This window comes from Stenella coeruleoalba (assembly GCF_951394435.1).
Source record: "Stenella coeruleoalba genome assembly, chromosome: 9".
In the NCBI taxonomy this organism is placed as follows: Eukaryota; Metazoa; Chordata; class Mammalia; order Artiodactyla; family Delphinidae; genus Stenella; species Stenella coeruleoalba.
In genome coordinates, this window is record NC_137155.1 from 15,069,565 (window position 1) to 15,091,113 (window position 21,549).

Genomic DNA, 21,549 nt, shown 5'->3' on the forward strand with positions numbered 1-21,549 from the left:
GGATTTCTTTCTTTGTCACCTTTGGAGTTAGTGTTATTCTCATCCTCACACTTGGGGAGAAAGGACATCAATTCTCATTCCCACCAAAAAAAAAAAAAAAGAGGCAAAGAAAGTCATGAAATTCTTTTCTGTGAATATGTTGAATAAACAGAGTGAAATGAGGCAAACAAACACAATAATATGATTTGATTATTCCTCCTGGAGTCTGGAGTCAGGAAATTTGGGGGTCGCTGCCCCAGGGCATCAAGGTGCTCCCCGAGGGGGCCATAGAAAAGAGCCAATTGCCCTGAGCGCCTTGGAAGATGAGTTGTTTCGGGGTCCCCATGGGCTGTGTTATGTTCACCTTCCTTCCAGTGTGTGCCCCCAAGTCAAGCTGGGAGCCAAGCTTGAGAAGCTGAAGATGTCTGAGAAATGCGTCTTCAGCTGTGGCTTAGAGAAGGAATTTGCACCAAGGGAGTTCGTAGTTATGTTTCCAGTGAGAGAAAGGAGAATCGAGAGCTAAGCCACGGGGCTTCACGGTGAAAGAATGTGACCCAGAGAAAGAGAAAAGGGAAAACAGTACTAGGCAATGAAGCAGAAATATTTTCACCCTGTGTGGGTCAGAATAAGCCACTGGGATGCCATGTGCTCCCTGAGGTGACGGAGGACAGGCCAATGCAGAGTCTCCAGGAGACGTGACGCAGCAAAAGAGCGAAGCTGCACATCTAGAGATGTGTGTCTTGTATAAAGCTTGTCCTGTAGATCTTCAGGGAATAAACAGGGAAGAAAAAGGATGCCCAAGATTTGTAGGCATAAGGACTTGTCCACTATGAGCTGCCATAGGAAGATTATGGGCTTTGGACCCACAGGACTGGGTTCAAATCCTAGTTTGAACTCTCACTGTGAGATCGCAGATGAGTCATTTGGCCTCTCTGAACCTGTTTCCTCACTGCATAAAGAGGATAATGTGGTCGCTGAAACAAGGCAGGCCGTAGCAGTGCCCAGGGCAGAGGTGTTCCTGTTTCCCCTGTTGGCCTTTGGAATAAGAGACACAAAGGAGCCCTAGAGTAGGGGTGGTAGGGACCCCAAGGGGCCAATTGTCCTCCTGGAGCACGAATCTAGAGTGTGAGGCTTTGCACCTCCAATCTAAGACCACCACCCACTTGTCTTAGCCTAGGGTCCCCTAGAAGCTGAGTCAGAGACCAGAACTTGTTTGTTTGGAAATGTCATCTCAGGGAGTAGAAATGCAGAAGAGGGGAAGTGAAGCAGAGAAATGGGAAAAGCCAACACAAGGATGCATGATTATATTGGCTCTTGGACCCCCCAGGGACCTGTGAGGGGGTTTACAAGATGCCCGTCAGAACTGGCCGCCAGGGGATGAAAGGCGGATGCATTTACTCAGTGGCTGGAGATTCCCATTGCTCAGGGGGGCGGCCCACAGCACTAAGTCTCTGGCCCTGCTGGGTCATGCGTCCTGAATGCAGGGTGGACTCCTGGGACTGTTGAGCCGGAGATGCCCAAGGCAGGCAGCAAGGGGTCCCTTATGAGGGACAGGATGAGGCCGCTGTCCAGGTGCCCCTGTGCAGAGCTGCTCCAGGCCTGCAGGGAAAGAAGACCCCAAACAGCTGGGGCTGAAATTTGAGGAGCCATTGAGAGGGTTTCAGAGCCCTGCAGAAGACAGGTGAATATACCAACTCTCACAGGAATGTCTTTTTTGTCCTTCTGCCTAGAAAGAAGGGGCATGAATAAATAAATAAACAAACAAACAAGCCCGCCCGCCCTTGGGCCTTTCAGCTCTATGAGTCCCAAAGATAAAAACCAAAACTTACTGAAAATGACTTGGTTAGTAAAATGTGAATGAACAGGGCAAATCAGAGCAATGGCATTTATCGTGTAGACAAGATACGGAGCAGAAGAGAGCTACAGCCAGTGTCTACTTAGAGAACAGCAGACCCAGTGTAGGCAGTTGTGATCAACCCAGAAAGCAAAGGCATCGGTGTTTGGGCTCCAAGGAAAAGCTGGTGAGAAACCAAGTTTATTGATCCTTAGTACCATGACCATCAGCTGGGCCTTAAGTGGTTTTTGTAATGATATAGGAAATCTTATTCAAGATGAAACTTTGGAAGGGATGCCAGAATGGTTTTCTTAGTCTGAGATTTAGAACCCAAAAGAGGACATGGGGAGTCTTTCAAAGAGACTTGGCTCCAGGCAAAATTATAAAGTAGATCAGGTTTGTTTTCAGCCCTTCTCTGCTGAAGGGCTAAGACCCCGACACCCACTTTGCCTGCGTCACATTCACCCTGTGGGAACCTAGCATCCCCACTGGACTCTCAGATGCCTCTACGCTGTCAACCAGTCAGTTTTTAATTGATGCTTACCATGGACCAAGAACCTTGCCAGGAGGAATCAAGTGTGACAACACCCCACATTGTAAGTCTTCCCCTGATGTCATCCTCTGGTGCCCAAGTCCTGGCCGTGATGGCTAGATCATTTGCAAGATTAACATACACATCGTGCCAGACATCTTTCATGCTCCCCTTCAGAGCCTCTCAGCCTCTCCATCCCTTGTTCCAGCTCTGCATGGCCTCTGAGCAACTTGACACCAGGCTGTGTCTCATCTCCCACCCAATGTTCCTGTGTCAGTACCACTGCAGGGCCCACTAGGTGTCCATGCCTGGGAACGCACAACCCAGAACGCAGGGGGCGAACCTTTGGGTGGAGCCTGGGGTAACTTCCTCCTTTCCCCACTCCATCCTAGGGCAGGTTCTGAACTGCAGTTTATACGGCTTCTTGGAGGTGTGGTCTGTGAATTGAAAGCGAGTCATGCTCTGCGGCTCAGTAAACTTCTCCACACTGCCTCTCCTTCCTTCTCAGCATCTCTCCCCTTGGATCTCATTCCTCTCCAAGAGTGTATTCCCCGATAAAAGAAGAGCTCATTCACTCCTTCTGCAAATATTTGTAAGGTACATACTATGGGCTAGACACTGCCTAAGGCACTATGAATACAGAGATATTTTATACAGAGTACTTATCTGCCATCAGATAAGTACCCGGGAGCCATATCATTTAATTCTCTTTCTTGGAGGCCAAGAAATCCTGGCCACATGGCCTAGAGCTGGGCTTGCCTGTATGGGTTAGGAACCCAGAGGGGACAGAAAGAAATGTAATCCCACAAAAGAACAACAGAGAGGCAAAGGAGGGAAGCAAGCCAGAGCCCATCTGGGAAGACACACGTGGGAAGAGGCAAGAGGTCAGAAGTCAAGGAGGTCAGGAACTGAATTAAGAAGGATAGAACTGGATTGAGAAGTGGAGTAGGGGGGCAAAACAAGGCAAAACCGTTCAGGACTAACTCCGGAAAGCAGGGATATCAGGAGTTCCTTCCTTGTGGGTCTGGGCCCTCCAGAAAACGAACCCATTTAGCAAACTCTTACTGATGGGGTGGTAGTTCAGAAAGCTCACAGAGAAAAACAAGTAATCGACAATCAAAACATGAAGCCGGGGCTTCCCTGGTGGCGCAGTGGTTGGGAGTCCGCCTGCCGATGCAGGGGACACGAGTTCGTGCCCCGGTCCGGGAAGATCCCACATGCCGCGGAGCGGCTGGGCCCCGTGAGCCATGGCCGCTGAGCCTGCGCGTCCGGAGCCTGTGCTCCGCGACGGGAGAGGCCACAACAGTGAGAGGCCCACATACCGCAAAAACAAAAACAAAAAAACATGAAGCCATGAATACCCTTGTAAACGTATGCATGGGTTCTTTGGGAGAAGGTTAGCAGAGACGTTTTCCTCTAGAGCTGCTCTGTCCAACAGAACTGTCTGTGATGATGATAATGTTCTCTTCTGCTCTAGGCAGCCACAGGTAGCTGTGGGTCACTTGAAATGCAGTTAGTGTGACTGAGGAATTGACTTTTTAATTGGAGCTCATTTTAATTAATTTAAATCGAAGTAGCCTCATGTGGTCAGTGGCTACTGTTTAGGGTTAGGGTTTAGGATTAGGGGTTAGGGTTTAAGGTTAGGGTTTAGGGTTAGGGATAGCACAGTTCGAGAAGATGGCATCTTTACTGAGTGTCCAGGGGAGAGGAGGTGTTATCTAGGCCAGGAGGAGGGTAGGTATCAAGTAGAGAGTGGGAAAAGTGTTCCAGCCAGAAGGAACAGTCAGGGCAAAGCATGGAGATCAGTGTGTCTGTTCGTTAGCTTGTGATAGAACAAGGGGCAAGAAAGGGGGCTAGAAGGGGACGCACGGGCTGTGTGTGACAGGCCTTGTCACGTTGACGAAGTCCCCTTTTACTCAGGGTGTGTTAAGCTCTGCGTGTGTTGCTGTGAAAATACCACATTCATCTCACGTATCCTCTCTCCAGCCCTGGAGCCAGGTAAATTGACCTCATTTTACAGGAAGGAAACTAAGGCACAGAGTTGATTTACCATAACCAATGCAACATAGCTTCTAAGTGGCAAAGTCAGGATTTGAAGGAGGGTCTGACTCATAGCCCATCTTCTTTCCACTTTATCACTTTTCCCCACTCGGTTTTTTTTTTTTTTTTCAGATTCTTTTCCCTTATAGTTTATTATGAGATACTGAATATAGTTCCCTGTGCTCTACAGTAGGACATTGGGGTTTATCTCTTTTATATGTAGTAGCTTGTATCTGCTAATCCCAAACTCCTAATTTATCCCTCCTTCTCCCCTTCCCCCTTTGGTAACCATGAGTTTGTTTTCTATGTCTGTGAGTCTGTTTCTGTTTTGTAAATAAGTTCATTTGTGTCATATTTTAGATTCCACATATAAGTGGTATCTTATGGTATTTGTCTTTCTCTTTCTGACTTCTTTCATGTAGAATGACAGTCTCTAAGTCCATCCATTTTGCTGCAACTGGCATTATTTTATTCTTTTTGTGGCTGAGTAATATTCTATTGTATATATATACGGCATCTTCTTTATCCATTCATCTGTCGATGGACATTTAGGTTGTTTCCATGTCTTGTCTATTGTGAACAGTGCTGCTATGAACATAGGGGTGCATGTATCTTTTTGAATTATAGTTTTGTCTGGATATATGCCCAGGAGTGGGATTGCTGGATCATATGACAACTCTATTTTCAGTTTTTTGAGGAACTTCCATACTGTTTTCCATAGTGGCTGCACTAATTTATATTCCCACCAACAGTGTAGGAAAGTTTCCTTTTCTCCACACCCTCTCCAGCATTCATTATTTGTAGACTTTTTAATTATGACCATTCTGACTGATGTGAGGAAACAATAAAGAATTTACTGTATAGCACAAGGAACTATATTCAATATCTTGTAATAACCTATAATGGAAAAGAATCTGAAAAAGAATGTGTATATCTGAATCACTTTGCTGTATACCTGAAACTAACACAATATGGTAAATCAACTATACTTCAATTTTAAAAAAAGGAAAAGAAATCAATTCATTATATGATATAAAAACACAATAATAGTATTACGTCCTTTCTTATAGTTGCGAAAATAAAACTCTAGGATGATAAATTTTTAAAAAGAAATAGATATATTTAACTTATACTGGAACTAGAATGAGTATTATATGTGAGAGCACGTACCAGGGGAAATAAAGCCATGAGTGTGTCCTCTGAAGTGTGTCTTGATTTGCAAAACACGGGGTATTCAAGTTATTTTTGTTTTTTATAGCTTTATTGAGGTAGAGTTTACATACCACCAAATTTACGCATTTTAAGTGCAGTTTGATGAGTTTTAGTAAGTTTATACCGTTGTGTTAGCTTCACTCAAATCTAGTTTTAGAACACTACCATCACCCCAAAATTCCTTCCTGCCTGTTTCCAGTCGATCTCATTTCCCACCCCCAGCAGCCACTAATCTAGTTCTGATTTTATAGTTTTATCAGATGAATGGAATCATAGAGTCTTTTATCTCTGGTTTCTTTCACTTAGCATAATTTTGACCTTTTACCCATGTTGCTGCACACATCAGTAGTTCATTCTTTGTTACTGCAGAGTAGTTTTCCATTATATGACTATCTCGCATTTTGTTTATCTTTTCACCCATTGATGGACATTTGGATTATTTCCGATTTTTGTTTATTATCAAAAATGCTGCTGGGACCTTTGCATACAAGTCTTTTTGAGGACATATGTTTTCATTACTCTTACGTAAATATCTAGGAGTAGAATTGCCGGGTTTATAACAAGTGTATTTTAACTTTTAAGAAATTGACAAACTCTTCCCAAGTGGTTACCTTTTTTACATTTTCATAGCAACGTAGGAGAATTCCAGTTTCTCCACATGCTCACCAACACTTGATATGATCAGTCTTTTTAAAAATAGCTATTCAAATGGGTGTGCTGGTGTCTAAGTTGCATTTCCCTAATGATAAATTATACTGAACATCTTTTCATGTGTTTATTAGCCATTTGTACATTTTCTTTGGGAAAGTATCTATCCAAATCTTTTGCCTATTTTTTTTTATTGTTTGTCTTACTTTTGAGTTGTAAGAGTTTTTCTATATGTTGTGGATACAAGTCCTTTATTAGTTTTATGATTTGTAAATATTTTTCTCCTAGTTTGTGGCTTCTTTTCGCATTTCCTTATCAGTGTCTTTTGGAGCACACGTGTTTTTAATTTTGATAATGTTCAGTCTGTCATTTTTTATCTATCATGTTTTTTCTTTTATGGATTGTACTTTTAGTATCATATCTAAGAAATCTAATCCAAGGTCACAAAGCTCTTCTCTTATTTGTATTAAAATTATTGAATTTCATTCCTTTATAAAGTATCAGGAATCATCTGGGGACTTCCCTGGCAGTCCAGTGGTTAAGACTCTGCGCTTCCCCTGCAGGGGGCTCGGGTTCAATCCCTGGTCGGGGAACTAAGTTTCCCGCGCAACTTGGCCAAAAATTAAAAAAAAAAAAAAGAACCATCTGGATGCCACAACCGTGCCTTGGCCATCTCTGTTTGTTAGTTTTATGCCTTAGTGGTTGGGCTGATGATAGGGATCAAGAGGCCAGGTATACTGTTGTCATTTTAAATAATTATAACTTGGCCCCAGAAGCCTTATATTTTCCATTCTGCTGAGCACAGCCCTCAAAAGGCTCCTTCCTGCCCGTTTGCCATCCATCTCCTCTGACCACCCCAGCGTCAGGCAGCCATTGAGCTGGACATAACTGATTCTCAGATTATTGAGTTAAACTTAATTGAATCCTCTAAAATTTCCTGCACATTTTATTCTTTGCATGAGAAGATGGCACTCTTTTTTTAAACATTTATTTTATTGAATTTATTTTATTTTATTTACAATGTTGTGTTCATTTCTGGTGTACAGCAGAGTGATTCAGTTATACATATATATATATTTCATATTCTTTACCGTTAATGGTTCATTACAGGACACTGAACATAGTCCCCTGTGATGTACGGTAGGACCTTGTTTATCCATTCTGTATATAATAGTTTGCATCTACTAATCCCAAACTTGCAATCCATCCCTACCCCATCCACCTCCTCCTTGGCAACCACAAGTCTGTTCTCCATGTCTCTGGGTCTGTTTCTGTTTCATGAATAAGTTCATTTGTGTCACGTTTTACATTCCACATGTAAGTGATATCGTATGATATTTGTCTTTCTCTTTCTGACTTACTTCACTTAGTATGATCATTTCTGGGTCCATCCATGTTGCTGCAAATGGCATTATTTCATTCTTTTCTTTATGGCTGAGTAGTATTCCATTGTGTGTATATATATATATATATATATATATATATATATATACCACATCTTCTTTATCCATTCATCTGTCAGTGGACATTTGGTTGTTTCCGTGTCTTTGCTATTGTGAATAGTGCTGCTACGAATATAGAGGTGCATGTATTTTTTCTGAATTAGAGTTTCTGTCTTTTCCAGATATATGCCCAGGAGTGGGATTGCAGGATCATATACAAGCTCTATTTTTAGTTTTTTGAGGAACCTCCATACTGTTTTCCATAGTGGCTATACCAGCTTACATTCCCACCAACAGTGTAGAGGGTTCCCTTCTCTGCCTGGAGCATTCTTGTTATTCTTCCAAGGCAGAGTTCAGCTCTTCATACTGAAGTCTTTCTTCTTCCCTCTTGAGCAGAATTGGTTGCATCCTGCTTCCTGCTGCTAGTGAAGAACATACCACGTTGTTTTACATTTGGTTACGTTCTCCTAAAGCACACTTCCCTCTCCCAAGCCCAGATCTGAGCACATCAGCGACATGAATTATGTCGAATTTGCTTTTCAATTGTCCCCCGCCCAGAGTATCTGAAACTTAATAGGTATGCAATGAATTTTTTTTCTTTTTTCTTAAATTGTATTAAAACAGACATAAGATAGAAGGTACCATCTTAACCACTAGTAAATGTACAGTTCAGTGGAATTAAGTGCATTCACGTTGTTATGCAACCATTATCACCACCCATCTCCAGAACTTTTTTCATCTTGCACAGCTGAACCTCTGTGCCCATTAAACAGTCACTCCCCGTTCCCCTCTTCCCCCAGCCTTTAGCATACTCAGCAATGCATACAGGATCACTTGTCTCCATTCAAACCCTCCCTCTCAATGGAAACCAAAAATACACCTTTCAAACTTGGCTATTGTTTTCTGGTTCTTATTTGTCTGTCTGACAGCTTAATCCAGTTTGCCAAGTCTGTACATAAGAACTAGGTCTCTTGAACTAGGTAAATGTAGGGACAGAGAAAAAAATGCGAATATATATATCCTGCGCTTATAACCAACTTGGATAAAACTCAGAAGTTACCCCGGAGCTGCTATTGAGTACTGACAGACCTGCTGGAGCAATTTCTAGAAGGGTAGTTAGGCTTTCTGAAAACAAAAACAAAATCTTTTTTTCCTCTACAAAACTTAGCAGGACGTTGGAGGCCAACAATTAAAGTTTTGTACTCCAGCAAAGGCCTAGAACACCCTTTTCAGAAATTCTTGAAGTAGACAAAAACCTAAACTTTGAAAGCGTTCCTCAGACAGGCTAATTGGACATATTTAAGGTGCTGCCCTTGGCCTAGTGAGGTTGGGCAAGGTGGGGGGGGCCGATGTTTACCAACTTAATCCTGAGCCCGCTGAGCCGGCAGGGAGAGAAAGGACTTTTAAGTTTCTTCTGCCCATGACTGGGTAGCCCCTACACTCACACCCAATACCCAGTGAAAGCCATATCCAGCTATTCTCTTCTGCTCTGGGAATGTCTCTGGGGTCCCTTGGTCTCCAGCCTTATTCTTGGTGGTCTCCCTTGGTATCCTGTCTGTTACCTCTTTCCTGATTGCATCCTTTACCCAGCCCTTTCACTCCTACAGTCTGTCGGCCGCTCTGCCAGCCTTTTGAATTCCTTTCTCCAAAAGATGTTCAGCTTGGCTCCCCTGGACACAGGGATACAGCCAGTGACGCCCAGACCCAGAAGCCACTGCCCAGCGTCAGCCAAGGGCCCCCAAGCCCACTCCTCTCTGAGAAAGCACTGGGCACAGACGTACCTTACCTGCTTCCGTCCTACTGCCCTTTGAGAGATTACTCATTTCTGCATTCCTGCCTTGCCTACCTTTATCAGATCCAATAACCAGCAGCCTTGTGGAATCTGACGCTTAGCTCTCTTTTTTTCCCTGGTTTTCTTTTTTCCTTCTGCTGTGGTATCTCAATGGCTGTACTGCTGGTGGCTACTTTATTAGATTCCACTTACATTATAGCAGGTGCAGCTCTCGTAATTCCGAGTAGGGCTGAAAGAGACCTTAGAGGTAGTCAAAGCATGAGCCCTTGAAGAGGGGCTTCTGTGTAAGTGTTTTCCTTAAAATAGTTATGATTCCTTACATGTGCTTAAAACTTTTATTTTTCATAGGTATTTTTCTGACCACCTTCTTTATGAATTACCACAATTTCCAAGCAAAAAAGTGATGATAATAATAATGTAACTTGGAAATTTCTCACAGCTGCAGCATTTCTTCTTTCATTGCTATGTCTTCGTCCTCCTGTCTCACTTTTTCTTCTTACTTCCCAACTCTCTTTCTGGAAAGCCACAAATATTTGTCTTTAGGAACTCAGTTGACCCACAAAAATTTTGTTCATGAATTACTCAACTGAAGAGCTGCAAAGAGGCTGTAATTCTAGGTTTAATGTTCCTATTAACCAACTTTGATGAAAACCAGAGGCTTTTCTCTTCTGATTCTTCCAGGGAGCTGGAAACTTGGACCAAGAATGCTTTCCTCTGGTTGATGCTTCTAACCCGCTCTTTGAGTTGTTATTTCTTCCACACCATAGCAATGAAATTCCATATTTCTTCTATGAAGTCCCTTTAGGCAGTGATAGAATATGACCTTTTTATAGAAAAGGTGGTTCCTGAGAAGGCACACAAACAGAATATTCTAGAGCTTTGACTGTTGGCTTGATTGAATCTCACATTGCAGAGAACAGTGTTTCTAACATTCACGCTTTTGTGTGCTTTGCTTCTATGGAGAATATGGACTCCTGAGGACTTCTGAGGAGCTAATATTTAACTTCCTGGATACTGAATTCTATTCTAAATGCCAGGAGGAGGATATGCTCTTTGAAGTAAATCTGACAAATTCTCTTCGAAGCAAAGGATCACTTCCTGATTTTTTTTATAAATGCAGATTTTCACGTAGCCTGTTTAAAGAAAATTAAATGTTCCAGGAATTAAATATGAATTACTCCCCTGTTTGGCTGGTAAATCCTTTGTAGTAGAAAATGCATATCAGCGAGTGACTGGGATTTGTTCTTTATATAAAATAGCCTCTAGCTGGAATGAAGGATTTCCAGCTATTTAGTTTATGATAATACACCTTCCCCAGCACTGATACCAAGTGGAAAACACAATTCTTCATGTCATGTCAGACTCCATTTCTCATTTTCACAGTCCCGTTGTGATTATACAGAGCCTGGATACCTTAGCAAAATGCATCTGGAAATGTTACTGTGAAGATTATAGTCATTTGTGACATGGCAGGAGGGACAGCCTTTGGATTTGATCAATCTGGGCATTCTGCCTGCTCGCCCCCATGCCCAGGCCCATGTCTGGGGGAAACCCAAGTTACAGGAAAGAGTGGTTCAGACATGCAGCTGAACGGAAGGCAGAGGAGATGGTTGCAGCCAGCCAGCGCCCACACAGCCCTTGCGCACCACCATCATCCCGCCCCCTGGCTGATCACTGAGAGGAAACAGTGCAATGGCCCTCCTGTAGCATGTGACTTCTGAAACTCTTTCCAGAAAGGCACCTTCAGATTTACTGTGAACCAAGCATGCCCTCTGTGGCAGAGATAGTGGTGCCCCAGAGATATTCACAGGCACTGGATATTTCCCAGAATCCCTTGTGGTTGGAGTCATTGACTCCCTCCGGTCCATGGGTGGTGAGCAAAAGATGTGACGTCACCTCTGGGTGGCGGCAGTTAAGAGCAGGAGAACACGGGGACTCTGGAAGCCACGTATTGAGATGGCAGCCTCACAAAATGGTGGAGCCTCTGTCAGCCTAGAACAGAGCCTCTTGCCCACCCACACCGGACATTTGCAAGAGTGGGGTATATAAACTGTACTGTGCTGAGACCTCGGGGTGATTTCTGCCAGCGGTTTAGGATAATTCTCTCTCCAGCTCTTTCTTCTCCCCATCCCCCCAACTCAGGCCATTGAGATCTTGACCCCTGCCATGCATCTCCAGCCTGAATGGCTCATACCATTTCACAAGAATAACAGTTTGTAAATGCCGGCTTCTTATCTTTGACATATGACATAATGTTTCTAGAGTGACTAGCCTGCCAAGGCATTCCAGAATGCTGTTATCTACTATTAAGTGGCTGCCATGTTGCCATGTGTTGTTTACTTGACAAGTAGGTAAGGTAGCGCCCATGGAGAATATTAATATCCTGCGTGGCCTTTTCTGCTGGAGGTTTTAATAAAGTGTTTCTGATCCTTACATCTTTTCGGTGATATTTATAGAAATCTCCATTTACAAGAAGATAAGTCGAGCCAGAGCTTGTTTCGGTGACTTGACAAATGTTTCTGAATATATAACGATCGAGGCTCATATTCAGAATGAAATTTCCATTTCTCAGACTTCACCTTTAGAGCAGTTCCCTACTTTCCATTTTTAAAAATTGGAACTTTGTTTCTGTTTCGTAATCTGAAGGAAATCACCTGGGAAGCGGACCTTGTGATAAAGTAAGAGACCTGTCTCTAAGGCCTGCCTTTCCCCTTCTCCTTCCCTTTTTCTTCAACTCCCTGTTTAGTAGGTGAGTGCGTAGGTGCAGGTAGAAGCCGAGATTGAGCAGCAGCAAATTCTGATCTGATTCAGAAGATGGGAAGGTAGAGCTACACAGGGCTCCCTCTCACCCTGTCCTCTAGCTTAATTTTTGCTTTTCTGCATTAGAAATAGATTGATATAATCCCTAAGACTCTAAATTAGACATGATCCACAATTATTTTAGTGTAAAAAGTTTTCTTGGATGTCAGTAGTAACTGTTTTCTGTTGATTGAGTACAAGTTTTGTATGAGAAATATAACTTAAGTCTGTGTCCTTTGGCTGGACCAACATATATACAAGGAAGTATATCTAGGAAAAAAGAAAATGACATCATTTTAGAGGGAAAACCGACATCACCAGACTATTCATTTAGGATTGCTGTGGTCCCAGCCATGACCTTGTAAGAAGATCTGTGCATCTAAATCATCAGAACTCTTTTTTTTTTGTTGGGGGTAGGAGTTTATTAATTTATTTAGAGGGCTTTCTCTAGCTGTGGCAAGCGGGGGCCACTCTTCATCGTGGTGCGCGGGCCTCTCAGTATCGCGGCCTCTCTTGTTGCGGGGCACAGGCTCCAGACGCGCAGGCTCAGTAGTTGTGGCTCACGGGCCTAGCTGCTCCGCGGCATGTGGGATCCTCCCAGACCAGGGCTCGAACCCGTGTCCCCTGCGTTAGCAGGCAGATTGTCAACCACTGCGCCACCAGGGAAGCCCCATCAGAACTCTTAAATGGGCGAATTAGCATCTTTCTGGTTGCAAGAAATAGCCGATCTGAGTTTATCTTAATTAATTGTTTCAGGTATCTGTGGCTACATAACAAATCACCTCCAAATTCTGTGGCTTGAAACAATTATTTTTTGTAATTCTAAGCGTTTGTTAACCCTCAGATGACTGGCATCTGATTGTTCTGTTCTCAGATGGTTCTTCTGTTGCGTATAGTTCAGCAGGTCACTTGCTCAGCTGATTTTAGCTGGGAGCTCAGTAGGGCCCAAAAAGTCCAAGATGATCTTTCATCTCCCCAAGGTCTCTTTCTACTCTTTCCTCTCACCATACATAGTCTAGCTAAGCTTCCTAGAGGGAACATTACAAGAGGAAAGCCCAGTGTGCAAATGCTCATCATACCTCTGCTCGCATAATCCTTGCTAAAATCCCATTGGCCAAAGCATGTCCCATGGCCAAGCCCGGAGTCATAGTGAGAAGGGAGTACACAAAGGGACACATGCTGGAGGAGTGCTTCCTGTGGACCACTGATGTAACAGTCTACCTACCACGTTAGTGAAGCCTCGTTTTAGCGTTCACACGCTGGAAGAAAGACAAGAAGACCTTTCAACCGCAAGCACTATTCTGGCGAACCTCATAGAGATTTGGAACGTTGTTTGGGATGCCAAGAGTTTGAGAGACCTGGTGATCACAGTGCAAATGGAGCAAGTCCTTGTCATCACCTGCCAGGCATTCCACCAATGCCGTGGGCACTCAGTGACTGTCTGCTTCTACTGACCCTGTTGCTGCCCACGGCCGCATTCGGCTCGGGACACCTCCCATGCCCTGCTTACTCATGGTTTCTCATGCTGCCTTGCCTCTGTGTCATCTTTGGCCTTTGTTCCTGCTCCAAACTGTTGACTCATTCTCTCTTTCCGCCTCCTATTCATGCTCCCCATGAGAAAGGAATTTACTACCACTTCGTTGGTCACTCTCCAGCCCTCTAAAATAGCCAAGTCATCTCACAGGCTCTACATGGCCTTTGGTCAGACACCCACGCCGGATTCTTCTAGCCCCGGTCAGGATGATGGCGTCAGCGCAGAAAGACAGACTGTGAACATGGCAAGCATTGAGGGAATAGTCTCCTCTCTGATCTGTTTAGCTAACTGTGATTGGATTCGGAAGTGGGGGTGAGGAAGGCTTTCTTTGAGAGGCCCTAGTCCCTTTCTCTCTTACTCCGCCCTGCCTTCCTTTTCTCGTCAGCTCTCTCACCCCTGAAGCCGATCCTGACAGATGTCATCAGATAATTGGCTGGACAAGTGTGGGACAGGTGCCACCCTTGGTCATGGTCGCCATTAGCCTCACCCATATGCACTTTTCATTAAGCATGCTTTATCCTTTGTTTTAGATCTCTCAGTTAATCATCCTTTACTGTTTCCTTTCTTGTAATTGCTGTGTTAAATTAAGGAGGTGTGAAAAAGCCCGTATCCAAATAATTTCGTGTGTTGCAAATAACTAGATTTTATTGAAAGACTTGGCTGTTTTTGATGATCTAACTTCAATGGCAAAAGGGCTTTAAAATTGTTTTCTATATCCAAGCGGTCCTTAAAATATTGTGTGATGTGTGTTTTTAGACCTCTTCATGCATGAAATATCCCTAGAATAATTCACAAAACTTGGCGTTAGTAACCCTTCCAAGGGAGAAACTGGGTTGTTGTGCTGCTTACTTTGAATTATGTGGCCTTTTGTACCTTATGAATGTTGTACCATGTGCATGTATATTGCCTACTTTCTTTGAGGCATTTTAAATATTTTTAGTTTTTAGTTTTTAAATTTTTTGTGGTTCCCTTTTTGTTTTAAATTGATGAATAGTTGATTTACAATGTTTCAGGTATACAGCAAAGTGATTCAGATAAATATAGATGTATATTCTTTTTCAGATTCTTTTCCATTATACGTTATTATAAGATATTGAATATAGTTCCCTATGCTATACAGTAGGTCCTTATTAGTTATCTATATTATATATAGTCGTGTTTACCTGTCAATCACAAATTCCCAATTTATCCCTCCTCCCCTTTCCCCTTTGGTAGCCGTAAGTTTGTTTTCTATGTCTGTGAATCAATTTCTGTTTTGTAAATAAGTCCATTTGTACCATTTTTTTAGATTCCACATAGAAGTGATATCATATGATATTTGTCTGTTTCTATCTGACTTACTTCACTTAGTATGATAATCTCTAGTCCATCCATGTTGCTGCAAATGGCATAATTTCATTCTTTTTTATGGCTGAGTAATATTCCCTTGTATATATGTACCACATCTTCTTTATCCATTAGTCTTTCAGTGGACATTTAGGTTGCTTCCATGTCTTGGCTACTGTGAATAGTTCTGCTGTGAACATTGGGGTACATGTATCTTTTCGAATTACAGTTTTTGTCTTTTCCAAATATATGCCCAGGAGTAGGATTACTGGATCATATGATGACTCTATTTTTATTGTTTTAAGAAACCTCCGTATTGTTCTCCATAACTACATTGCCTGCTTTTAATATTAACTTTCTGAAAGTGTGTCTTGCCTACAGTGTCCTAGCTTGTGGTTCCTTTCAAAGGCCAGGGTCAACATGTGGTACAGTTCCAGCAGGCCCTGTTCACATGCCATCCAGTGTGAAGGCGCCCCTGAAGTTGTGCTCTGGGCCACACGGGGAAGATCTTCTGTAGATATTCACAAACCATTAGCACTTTGTTTTTTAACATCAGTGACTAAACTTGGTAATTCTGTTTGCTTATTGGCTAAATGCAAAATAAGAGGATATGAGAAGAAGGGCAATGTGACAGGCTGAAAGCTCTAGAACTTTTCGGAAGAACTGGAGCTCTGGGTCTGTCACTTCACATACCTTGTGTGTGTCCTTAAGCAAATGACTTTACCATCCCGCATCTCAGGTTCCTTACCAGTAAACTGGGAAATGAAATAGAGTTTCCCTTTTGGGGTTATTGGCAAGATGAGATAAATTAATACATGGAACAAACTCAGAGTGATTCCTGGCACATAGAAGGTCTCAGTGAATAATGGCCACCATGATTGGTTTTTTCCTCATCTGTTTAATGGGTATAATACCTGCTTTTCTATTTTCTGTGATTTTTATGAATACCAAGTAACATAATCAGTTAGAGTGCTCTGAGTATTGGAGATTTGAGCTATTATCAAGATGTATTCTGTCATCTATTACTTGGTTAAAAAACATCTATTAATTATTCACCTTTCCTTCAGTACTATTCCAGGTTCTAGCTACCAGATTCCTTGCAGAATCTCTATTATGGGACATCCCTTTGGTCTGGGAGGGAATTAGAAACATGTTCCTCTGCTTCACAAAGTTTGCCTTGTTATATGAAGAGATCGTTACACTCTCTAGAGTCACATAATCCCAAACTCCTTTTTTCTAAGGCGCATTCCTGGTAGTGGAGTTGTGTAGATTTGTGTGACTTTGTTCCTGTGTTAATTATACAAAGTGTTTGTCCATTTCTCTCTAATCTTCCTTCCGTAGTCTTAGACTCAAAACCAGTGATTGACCAGCACAAGCACGGGCTAGGAATGGGCATTAGTGTGCTTATTCCTTTTGGTAAATGTTTAACAAAATATAAAAAGTAACCCTCCCAATACTACTCAGCCGTAAAAAAGAGTGAAATAATGCCATTTGCAGCCACATGGATGGACCCAGAGACTGTCATACCAAGAGAAGTCAGTCAGACAGAGAAAGACAAATATATAACATCACTTATATGTGGAATCTAAAATATGACACAAATGAACTTATTTACAAAACAGAAACAGATTCATAGACATAGAGAACAGACTTGTGGTTACCAAAGGGGAAAGGGGTTGGGGGAGGGATAAATTAGGAGTTTGGGATTAGCAGATACAAACTACTATGTATAAAATAGATAAATAACAGGGTCCTACTGTATAGCACAGGGAACTATATTTAACGTCCTGTAATAAACCATAATGGAAAAGAATATATATATACACACATACATGTATATTGATATATAACAATCAGTTTGCTGTACGTCAGAAACTAACACAAGATTGTAAATCAACTATACCTCAATTAAAAAAACAAGTAACCATCCCGAGTTGATTGCTGAAAAACGCCTTTCACAGTCAAGATGATGCCACTTCCAGTTAGCTATCCACTCAGTGAGGCCAGCCGCTGAGGGCTCACCAGAGCGATAATTAGTGTGCCAAAGGGCATCCAGTCACATAAGCATCTTTGTTTACTGGCTTAGAGAGTAGATTGTGTTACACTGTGCAATCAACATTGAACCACCCATGTTGGGAAGCTGAAAAGTACAGACAGGCTAGAATGAAGTGGTAAGTAGTGCATGGCCTTCTGGTTCTAGTGGAGAGCTGCTATATTTTTTTTATTCAAATAATTTCAGTTTTCACTTGAGAAAAACAAAGATTTTCTTTTCTTTCTTAATGACAGGACTTCTTAAGCAACAAGAGAGCTGTGTTTCTTGGGCTTAATATGAACCCTTGGTCAAAACCTTAGGTTTTTCTTTTAAAATATATGGTAAAAATGTGAGGCAACATGTGCTGTATGGTTTCATATGAATTTTAGGCAAAAGAAGTAAGGAAATCTTGAATTGTGTTTCTTTCCTCATGATAAAAAGTTTACTAAAAGAGGGAGATTTTTTTTTCCTTCTGTTAAGAGATTCTGTAGGTAATACATGAAAAGTTGCTTTGAACGGAGTGAAATGAAGTGAAATAGTAAAAGGCTTTCCTGTTTATCATTACTCTGGGTTGTTTTAACAATATATGTGGTTTTCAGTATCAGGATGATTTATATTCTGAAGATGAACCTATCATTTGCCTCATTCAAGCATGCTTTAAAATGTCTGTGGCAAATATTGTTTGAAAATTAGAAGCTATATTGTGCTAACATGCCCTCTAGCCTTGACTAAACAAGATGCTGCTATTTCAAATGGGGGTTTCATTCATGCTAATGTAATTGCATTAACCATTTAGTTTTAGTTCACGCTTCTCATGTATGAGAGAATGACCATCCTTTTTCCAAGGTAAAGTAAAAGACAGGTGGGCTCCTGGCAGGGCAGGGTGCTGACATCGGTACTCCGAGGGCAGAAGCAGTGGTTTTTCTTTGTAAGACTTGCAAAGCCCATCGCTCTTCAAGAGAGAAAGCTCAGTTTTCTGTAGCTGTATTTGATTTTCACTGTGACTGAGTGCCGGGGACCTAATGCTGTCCTTGGGTATTGGGTTATTCACCTGTGATGGCATTCATAGGAGAAGTCGGTGATTTTCCATGGGCAGGATTTGGAGGGTGGGCTGGGCCATTGCTTTGTCCTCCCCAAACAGAATCTACACTGGAGATGATTTTGTGGCTGTTGGTTTAAATGAACTTACAGCTTCTGAAGAGAGACCACATCTTCATTCCCTGTAGTTCATGAGCTCCTCTCACTGTGAAGATTGACTCATGTCTCTTTAAGTAAGTGTTGTTTCAGTTTTTCTTAAGATTTTTATTTTTTTCTTTATATAACACTGTGATATAATGTGGAATATTTTATTCCATCTATATTCTGAAAAGGCAAAGCAGTTGAATGATACTTTCTTTTACACGACGTTGTGTCATTGTTTTCTCTGTTCTGAAGGATGAGTCGTTAAGGCATCCAAGGAAAATAAATAATGAATGAAAAACTTGGAAATTGTATGTAGTTGCTTACGATCTTACGGGCGTTACAATTTCTTAGTACATCTTTTAGAAAGTGTTTTAGTTCTCTGGCGTCTCTTCAGAAAGCTAGACACTTAAATTGAATAAACTCAGTTAGCTTGACACACAAATCAAGCGGGTATGCCTTTTGTCTTCTTGGTGCTTGGTTCTGTCCTTTTCTCTCAGTATGTGTAGTATGTACCATGGACTTGTTTTAGTGCCATTTGTGCCATTTATGTTAATTTTCCTTGAAGCTTATGTGTAAATTCACAATTAGCGTTTCAACCCAAAAAAAAATCATGAGAGACCTAAGTCAATTCGATTAAATGGTATAGATCTGCTTTGCATGCACAGAAAGACAGTCTGGATTATATTTTGGTTAGAAATGGTTGGGCGAGCTTTTCTACCGGCCTCTCGCTGTTTAATGGTCATGATTGTTTATATATTATAATATGGGAAGACAAATTTCCTGGATCTTAAATGAAACCACACAGTATGGATGTTTCATTCACAAAATAATATTTATATATGTATCATGTCTATGTTTAGCATATTTTTTTGTATTTGTTTAGCAAGAAATGTCCAACTATAATTATAATCCGGTTCAAATCAGAACTCAGCTGCTAGCAAAACACATGTTGTCAGCATTGTTTCATTTTTCTTTTATACATTTAAGCTCTCTTCCATACACAGACATGATATGCCAACTAATTTGATCATATTGACAAGAGTTTGGTTTTTAAACCAAGTAGCGTAAATATAAATATAGCCACAGGCAGACTGTGGTCAGAGTGCCTATCTGAATACAACCTCACCTTTCCCCTTTCCCTCCTTCACTTTTTTTCCACCAATATTTATTTACTCCCTACCACGTGCCAGGCACTGTGATGAGCTCTGGGGACACAATGGGGAACAGGAAAGATGTTGTCCCTACCCTTCGAGGCTTTCAGTTCAGTGGGAAAGATGGACATTTTAAAAATACACGATTACACCAGTAATTAAGCTGTAAGAACAATCTTAGTTTATAATAATGACACCCCTACCTTCGCAAGAGAGCCATTGGTCACTCACACTTCTCTTTATTGATGAGAAGCTGTGATTAAACCCGTCATTCCAGGTAGAGGTCTGTTGTAGGACAGAGGTCTGTATTCCGTGTGCTCATGTTCTCTTGGTACTTTCATGTGCAGGGCATACTACCTTAGGTGATAGGAGAGGAATACAAAGATGGGAGAGGCTCAACCTTCGCCTGAAGGAGTAGGGGAGAGAGTATGCATACCCCCAAAAAAGTCTATCACTGTATCTACCTGTATACTATATGTGATGAATAAAACGTAATTTCAGAGATTCTCAGAGAGTGAAATGCCTTCTAGTTTGAGTGATCAGCTCATGTTGGGTTGGCCAAAAAGTTCGTTCAGCTTTTGCCATAAGATGTTACAGAAACCCAAACGAACTTTTTGGCCAACCCAGTAAACGCTCTATAAAGAAACCCATTGGACATTGTTGAGGACATAGGGTGGAGAGGGCATTCCAGGTAAAAGGAATAGAATAAACCAAGGCAAGAAGTTAGGAAAATTCAAAGCGTACTGAAGGATTGACCCAAGAAAGCAAAGCAGAGTCAGACAATCAGGCAAAAAAGAATACTTACGTGACGATAGAGGGAAATGAGGTTGGTGGGATGAATTGAGACCAGGTCGTTCAAGTTTTTGTATTACTTATTTAAGGATATATTGAACTTTAATTGGGTAGGTCCCATGGGGCTACTCCCAGTATTTAACCAAAGACCCTTAGGAAAACTAATCAGCACTGTTTAGGAGGGTGACTGCAGTGAGGAAGACCTGGAACTCAGAGCCCAGGCATAGCTGTTGCCACCGTCTAGGTAGGAGATGGAGAAGGCCAGAATTCTTGGTGGTTGAACCGGTAAATCAGTGTTTGGGGTTTGAAGCAAATTGGCAACCATGCCCTGAACCTTCCCAGTGGTAATCTCTAGAAAGGAGAAGCCATTAGGCCTCCCCTTCAAAGGCACACCTTCTAACTGATTTATAAGCCAAGTTTTCCTGATCTATTAGGAACATGGTAGCCTCTAATATAAAGCAGATATTTAAAATGGGAAAACCAGAAGGGTGGCAAAGTTGACAGATTTTGCTTGACATCCCTACAAATATTTCTGACCTAATTTTAGCTGATTTATGAATAAATGAGTCTCTCAGTCTTCAGAGTGGAATATTTAAAAGTTAGAGTTCCATTTAGAGTTCATGTATAATACAGAACTGATTTTCTGTGCTGCCGACTTCCTCTCTTCGTTTCCTCCTTTTTTCAAAAGTGCACTATAATTCTTCTCCTATCCTTTTTCAGTTTCCTGCATGAGACTTATTTAAACGTTGCACACACATCTTTTGTGAAAGAAGAAAAGGAAATTCAGCTTGTGGGGCTCAGCGGGAGTTCAGCTAATGCAGCTTAAAATAATGATGCCGAAAAAGAAGCACTTATCTGCAAGCAGAGCACCCCTGATCCTCTTCCTGTGCCAGATGATTAGTGCACTGGAAGTCCCTCTTGATCGTAAGTATTAACGTTGGAAAGCTCTTAGGCCCGGGAGTCAGACCCTCCCCGGCATTTACCATCACTCTGAGCCGTGTGGATGGAGGAGATGTCCGTGTGATCCTGAAAAGTGAATCAAAACTAATCTGGCTTTTACCTTCAGCACCCTGTGTTTATAAAGAATCAGACCCTAGAAATGGCCATTGAATCGCAGACACATTGTCCCTTCCCTGTCATTATCTTTCCCTCCCCTCAGGTGCTTTTGGTGTACCATGGGGGGGCTGACCAGAGAAGGAGTGAATTGTGAGCTACCCTGATCCTCCCAGCAGGCAACTCTTTATAGAAGCAGTC

The 21,549-nt window shown here is 42.0% G+C and overlaps 1 protein-coding gene across 11 annotated transcripts in view; it reads left to right on the forward strand.

Moving 5' to 3' along the window:
• The window catches only part of NRCAM (neuronal cell adhesion molecule), a 318,457-nt gene that overhangs the window by 205,598 nt on the left and 91,310 nt on the right, over positions 1 to 21,549 (forward strand). For 10 of the 11 annotated variants that reach the window (XM_079931528.1, XM_079931531.1, XM_079931525.1 and 7 more), the window contains exon 4: positions 21,016 to 21,219. In XM_079931528.1, the coding sequence (XP_079787654.1) occupies positions 21,111 to 21,219 (109 nt within the window). In that variant the 5' untranslated portion in view covers positions 21,016 to 21,110. Of the gene's footprint in view, positions 1 to 18,209; positions 18,442 to 21,015; positions 21,220 to 21,549 lie in introns of those variants that run through there. The other variant, XM_079931529.1, reaches the window with a different exon arrangement.